This window comes from Sitophilus oryzae, unplaced genomic scaffold (assembly GCF_002938485.1).
Source record: "Sitophilus oryzae breed Bouriz unplaced genomic scaffold, Soryzae_2.0 scaffold_154_pilon_pilon, whole genome shotgun sequence".
Lineage (NCBI taxonomy): Eukaryota > Metazoa > Arthropoda > Insecta > Coleoptera > Curculionidae > Sitophilus > Sitophilus oryzae.
Genome location: NW_022146225.1, coordinates 677,134 through 684,619, shown reverse-complemented (window position 1 = coordinate 684,619; position 7,486 = coordinate 677,134). Strand labels below are relative to the sequence as shown.

Here is a 7,486-nt window from a genome sequence, read left to right as displayed (position 1 = left end):
ACTTCAGTAAATATTTAGTATTAAAAACTTTGATACCCTTGGAGAAATGAAGCCTTAAAATTTTTAGTGCAATTTCACAAAATTGAAAATATTTCAAAAACGGTAAGGTTTAAGTATAATAAACCTTAATCAAATTTACCTTTATTTTAATCGTAGAAACTAAAAATGTAATAATATACAGGGTGTTCCATTTAAAAAAATACAACTTTGATATTTTTTACTTATTTGGGACACTCTGTATCTTGTAAAATTATTTTAAATTGTACCTCTAATAGTCCTTCATCGAACCCAAAACTTACAATTTGTAAAAATCTCATCGTTTAGCTACAATACTCCGTGTCGTATGTGGTGAACAACCCTGTATAATTTACCATATGTTTCAGTCAAGGCATCTTCTCATCAAAACCAATCAAACATCTCTTGTATTTGTTATAGACATTAATTATTATTATTACGACACAAGAAAACAATAAGCAAAACCAGAAGATTACATACACTATTGCCAGCTATTATATACGGGCAACAATATATAAGCATTACACAAAAAAATACCATCCAATGAACCGAGAAATTTTGAATATCTAACCCACATGAACCGATGACGTAGATAATGCTTTTTATCGTAAATATCAAGTTCACCACCATCAATTAGTGGTGATTCTTTGACAGGTAATTGGGTCGGTTTGTAATATGGTGGGACGTCATATTTTTTTTCGCGTATAAATAGAATAGCCCATTTAACCCGAACCATCAGTTGTTTTCAGTTGGTGGTAGTTATTGAGTCTTCGAGTGCATCGTTGGAAGCTATTGTTCTTAGTGATGAAGAAAGTGAGTGGGGTTTTGTACAGTGCGGAATAAAAAGTTTTGATTGTAGAGGCGTATACTTTGGTATTAGTGGGGTATATACAGTATGTCCCCGAATTGTCTTTACAAGAAGAAAATTTTTTTTGTTATTGACGTTTTGAGAATTTTGCATTCTTCGTAAAAGGTTTTCCTTGTTCTAAAATCTAACTAAAAATCAAAAAGCTAAAGTTTCTATATGTCAATATAATTTCGATTTCATTCTTTGACAGATGATTATTATTAATTTTGATTAACGTCGTAGTTTCTACTGTTGTTAAAGTATCACATATTGCACAATAACTATTATCACCCTTTTCATATCAATGAACAAAATAAGTTTTGTGCTTTTTTGACATTTTAAAACAGTAAAAAATATGACGCTAATTAAGATTCTAACAATAACAATCTATCAAAGAATGAAAACAAATTATATTACCATAGAAACGCCTTTTGATTTTAAAACTTTGGAAAAATCCAACCATATTTTCATGTTTTTTTTTATAATTTTCTGTAAAACGGTATGGAAATTTGGAAAAGTATAAAAAGCATTAACCATTTTAGAACGAGCAAATACTTTTATAAAGAATGTTTTCCTCTTGTAAAGACAATACAGGGACATACTGTATAATAACAGCGGTAGCTGGTAGAACTTATACGATATACTGATGTATCAAAAATGATTTTAAAATTTGTTTTTTTATTCATTTTTGAGTGTGCACCAAACAACGCATTTTTTTAGAATTAAAAAATAATTTGTATTTTTTTATTCAAAAAAAAAAATTCGATAAACTTCCTTTTTTTTATTGCAAAATCAAAAAATATATATTTTTTTTCAAACGTCACAAAAGTTTTAATTTTTGCGACGTGATCGACAACATAAAAAGTTCATTTTAACGCCTGGGCATAAAAATAAAGTACTTTTACGCCTAAACACAAAAGCATAGATAAAAGAAAATAATCTACTATTAAGATAGATATGAAACTTAATAGTAAAATTTTGGGTCAAAGCGCCCCTCCGTGTTCTTAGTAGAGACTAAGTTTAACCCAGCGCCTTCGCCTTTTCTGCTGTAAATGTTTTTTATGTTTATATTTGAATTCAAAGGATTCATTTTTAAAGTTACACTGATATATTAGTATATCAGAGTAACTTTAATAAAACATAAGAATATATATCAAACAATAAGAATATATATCAACAAATAAAACATAAAAATATAAATCAAACAACGAATACATACCATATATTTTTCTTTTATCTAAGATACATACCTTATCGTCTTTTGGAAACACGTACATTTTTGCTGTTTTGTTAGTTTTTTTGCAAGATGCAACACAAGAAAACACCATTTTTACAGTTAATAAATAATAAAACTATTTCTGACTATGATATTTAAAATTTAGATAGATAGAAAATTAAAAAACAAACCAGTATTTGCAAACACAGGCCCAAATTCAATAAAAATCAAAATTTTTCCTGCGAAAATCAGGATTTTTTCACTGAAAAGGTATTTTTTGATTTATCAGCAGTCATTGTCAAGTTGACAATATTATACAGGGTGTTTTCGAATTAGTCTAAAAAAATTATGGTGTGATTCCTCATGTGTTCTTAAAACAATTTTTATATAGTTCTTAAAACAATTTTTGTATATTATAATGACTTGCAAGGAATTACTTTTAAATCTTTTTATATTGCAATGTTTGAAATTGTTTAAAAAATTATTTGTGAACATTTGAAAAAAAAATAGCATGTTCTATTCGGAATAAAAATAACTTTTTGTGCCTCGCTTGTAATGTCAAACGTACGGCCCTATAAAAAGTATCATTTTTACTCCTAATAAAACAATATACTATTTTTCTTAAATTTTGAAACCCACTGGATCTTTTCCAGATTGTTTTTCATCTAAATTTAATTTGCTGTTATGTTTTTTAACTAAAAATTCAAAAAAGTGCAATTTTTTTTTGTTAAAATAAACTCCTAGACTTTTTCTGCACTTAATTTAAGACACACCCTGTATATTCGTTTTAAGAGTCCATTTCACTAGTCCGAAAAAGTAGCAAAATAAGCCTTCGGCATTTAAGGTTTTATGTAAAATTTTTTTTTACACAAATGAAGAAGGAAATTAAAGATAAAGGATTATACTATATCCGTATTGTACCAAATTTTTAGATAACTTCTTTATTTTTAAGATTTTGATGGTCAAACATGAACAAAATATTTCTTATGTTTGGACTAAATTTTCTCGAAAATAAAGACATAATTTAAAATTTCGTTACAATACGGAAATAGATTGAATTTTTGTGATTACAGTTATATATAATTTATATGGTTTTGTAACAAATTGCTTGATATTTTATGGCAAATGCTGAAGCTCTGCAAACCTTAATCAAGCCTTAATCAAAGCACGGGTGTTTGGAATTTTGGGTGTGGCTTAACACGACAGGATCAGGCTTATCCTTAGGCAGATTTCTGTAATATAATATATAATATTTCCTTCAGTCACACACCGGCCCCGGAGAGCGCGAACAGTACTGCCTCTAGTACTGCGTAATAGACTTAACAGATTCAGATATTTATCTAATCGACCCTGTACATCCTACTGTATATTGTCTAGAGATTCACGACCAATTATTATTACACAGTAGAAATTATATTACGTACATAAATAACCTATATATGCTAAAACACATCGTTTGTGTATCAAAGCCGTGCAGATACCTCCTGGCGCTTGATTTTCTCACGAAGATGAACATTGTGTAACGCGTTTTGTTATGAAATTACACCATTAACAAAACCGACTCTACTACGAGGGCAAAACGCAGAACTTAACCATTTAAACAATAATTAAATAAGAAAAAATAATAACGATTTAGCGCCGTGAGAAAAAAAAGCAATGAAAACTTAGTTAAAGTACGATTTTACAGCGTGATTGCCTCAAAATCGCCTCGTGATTACATTTAAATTACTTTAATTTGATTCTTTTTCAGATAATTTTAACATTGGCCTTCGTGGGGTACGTTTTGAGCGCTAGGCTCGACCATCTTCAGTACCTTCCGCCGCAGAACAACGGAAATCAAGGTCCTGGAGCTTCTCCACAGCCATTTTCACCGTCAGCTAGTCCAGCTGGTATGTATTTTATAGTTATTTATGCATCAAAGTGTTGATTACTGAGGGCAAGGTCATTAACACATTATGATTCCCGTAGTACGTAGATAATTTTATTTCTTACTGAATTTAGTATATTTTGTCCCATTTTAAAACAACACAAATGTTGCATTTATTAATCTTTCAGTATATTTTTATTAACGCTGCTGGTAGGAAATTTGTTTGTTGCCAGGTTACTATTGTATTAAATGACTTGTTTATAAATTGACGGTTGTTGTCAATCGAGTTCAGGTTTTTGATCATCATCATCATTTAGCTTATTCCGTCCACTGCTGAACAAAAGCCTCCCTCAACTCTAGCCATTTCTTTCTATTTTGTGCCACTTGAATCCAGTTTCCAGCCACTCTCTGAATATCATCTGTCCATCGACTAGGTGGTCGTCCTCTGCTTCTGTAGGCCTCGTGTCTCCATTCCACAAGTCTCTTTGTCCACCGTCTATCTGTCATCCTAGCAACATGTCCTGACCAATTTCTTTTAAGATATAAGACCTCATCCCTTACTACTGTTCGATTTCGTAGGGTATGATTGTGTATTTAATTATCCTTAAGTGCAACTACCAACATGGACCTTTCCATTGTCCCTTGCATGACCTATATTCATGTATGTTCAGCGTTCAAATGTTTCAGCTCCATACGTGAGGACAGGCAAGACATACTAGTTAAAGACCTTTCTTTTTTAACATATTCAGATCAGATCTCAGTATATGCTTTAGTTTACCAAATGCCGCCCACGACAAACCTATTCTTCGTAGAATTTCGTGTGTCTGATTATCCTTTATGCACTTGTTCCAAAAGTATGTTATTAATGTTTAAATTACCACTCAGTAATAAGTTTGTTATGTGTTGTGTCTTTGACAACTTAATTTTCAAACCGACTTTTCCGAAGATTTAGCATATCCAGCATATTCTGTGCTTTCTGTATGTTGTCTATTATTAAAACAATATCATCTGCAAAACAGAGATGATTTATCAATTTGCCATCGATGTTAATTCCTGTTGAATCCCCAGTTTATCATTTTTAATATACTTTCTAGCACAGCAACGAATAGTTTAGGGGAGAGTTGTCTGTGCATTGATTTGTCTATATTTTGACGTTTGACGTGGCATTCTCATATAATATGTGACATTAATGATGTAAATAAATTATTAGAGTAGTTAGCTAAGTGTCCATTTTCTATTTTATATTATTACTCAAAATCTCTATTGTATCATGGTGGTTGCCTATAAAAGTTAGAGGGAGTTACGGCATCTTAATTCTTATTAATAATGTCCCAAACGAGTTATGGCTTTATTTATGGTTAACGTATCCAAGACTATATAAACTTAATAACTCTGCAAGAAATAAACGTGTTCTATATTCCTGTGTAACGATTTTTTTAATATTTTTTTAGCACCTTTCCAACCTAGTGCACCTCATGGTGGTCCTGGTGGACCTCAAGGACCTTCAGGTGCCCCTCAGGGACCTTCAGGACAGTATGGTCCTGCTTCAGAATCACAGAAACCTTATTCTGGTCCTTCTGGTATGTTGACTCTTGTTATAGACCTAGCTAGACTTTGACATAGGGCGGAGCAAAAAAATTGTCAAAAGTCAGTACTAAAATCTACCTTACCTTTACTCAATAAAAGACTTTATTTTAAAAGAAACCTGCGATGTCTTTGTAGAAATCTTGACAAAAATTCGATTTCAAATACATTTTTTGGCGCTCAATGATGCGTATATCAGAAAAGATATTCAACAAAAGTTTCTGCTTAACAATTTTATTTCAAACTACAATTGCTAAATATTCTTCCAGGCCAATTCCAACCAAGTGGCCCACAAGGACCATCTCCTGCTCCACAGGGACCTTCTGGACAGTACGGACCTGCAGCTGGACCCTCAGGCCCCGGATCTCAAGGACCTCAAGGAAATTTCGGACCTCAAGGACCTGCAGGACCTCAAGGACCTCAAGGACCTGCACCGCATCAAGGCCAGCCCTCGAACCAATACGGCTCCAACGCTGGGCCTTCTGGAGCTGGACCTCAAGGTTTCCCTGGACAACAGTACCCTGAGCAAAGATCTCCTCTTGCCGATGTGCCGATTTTGAGACTGGAAAGTGAAAATCCTGGTGATGGTACTTATAAGTAAGTATATCAACTATGGAGCTAACAAAATACAATTTTAGACATGCTTCTATTAGCATTTTTAAAAGTTATTTATTACATATTAATTTTAAACATTTTTCTTTTTCAACCATCATTATTTTTGATAAATAATACTTTCTTTACCGTTTAGATACGCCTATGAAACCGGAAATGGTATAGGCGCCGAAGAAGAAGGTTCTGCTCAATCAGGCTGGAACAAGGCACGTGGTTCATACCATTTCACCTCCCCCGAAGGTGAAAACTTCGAAATTACATACACAGCCGACGAAAACGGTTACGTTCCTCAAGGAGCTCATCTTCCTACCTCCCCACCAATCCCAGACGAAATTTTGAAGTCTTTGGAAGTGATCAGACAGGCCGAAGCTGAAGGACGCGCCATTGAAGGTCAGTACCAGCCCGAAGGTGACGACGGACAGTACCACGAGGGTCACGAGCAAGGTCAGTACAATCCTGAAGCACAACAAGGTCACACTCCTTCTTCGGGTGGTTTCTCTCAACAAGGAGGTCAGCAAAAAGCTTCTGGTGGATTTGCTCCACAAGGAGGAAATCAGCTAGGTTATGGAGGACAACAACAACCTTCCGGTGGATTTGCGCCACAAGGAGGTCAGCAAAAACCTTCTAGTAGTTTTGTTCCGCAAGAAGGAAACCAGCCAGGTTATGGAGGACAACAGCAACCTTCCGGCGGATTTGCGCCACAAGGAGGAAATCAACCAAGCTTTGGAGGACAACAGGGAGGTCAACAACAGCAACCTTCAGGTGGATTTGCTCCACAAGAAGGACACCAACAACCTTCTAATGGATTTGGTCAGCAGACAACCCCAAAACAGCCTTCCAATGGGTTTGGTCCTCAAGCAGGTAGTCAGCAAAGTTACAGTGGATCTCAAGGAAGTCAGCAACCTGGCCAGCAACCTGTAGCACCTAATGGTGGTTATCGGTATTGATTATAACTGAGCGTGTAAATATCTTATTGTACAGTATTTAATAAAAATATTTTTTTACTAAAAAGCTGTTTTATTTTTTGATAAAATGTTGAAAACCTTGTAATTAAAGTTTGATATACAGGGTGTCCCACCTAATCTAAACGCCACATCGCATAATTTTTGAGAAAAAAAATTCTGGAGAATTTATTTTTCCAAAGCTGACCTAAACAAAATATACAAGGAGTTCTAAAATTCCGTGGACATAAAACAACTACGTATTTTTTGAAACAAAATAAGTTAATTGCACATAATTTACCTTTATACGAAAGCACTTCGTTTTTCCGATATAAGGTATCAATCAAAAAAACACCCGAACGTTAATTAATTTAAAATATATTATTTTTTTTAAGCTTTTCATG

At 33.7% G+C, this 7,486-nt stretch overlaps 1 protein-coding gene across 1 annotated transcript; it reads left to right on the top strand.

Annotated features, from left to right (window-relative positions):
- Positions 1 to 751: 751 nt before the first annotated feature.
- LOC115879006 (pupal cuticle protein 36a-like) lies at positions 752 to 7,116 on the top strand. The gene is made up of 5 exons (XM_030895631.1): positions 752 to 828; positions 3,829 to 3,967; positions 5,397 to 5,525; positions 5,799 to 6,126; positions 6,278 to 7,116. Exons 1-5 carry the CDS (start codon positions 820 to 822, stop codon positions 7,086 to 7,088), a joined length of 1,416 nt encoding a protein of 471 aa, XP_030751491.1. The 5' UTR covers positions 752 to 819; the 3' UTR covers positions 7,089 to 7,116.
- The last annotated feature ends 370 nt before the right edge of the window (positions 7,117 to 7,486 follow it).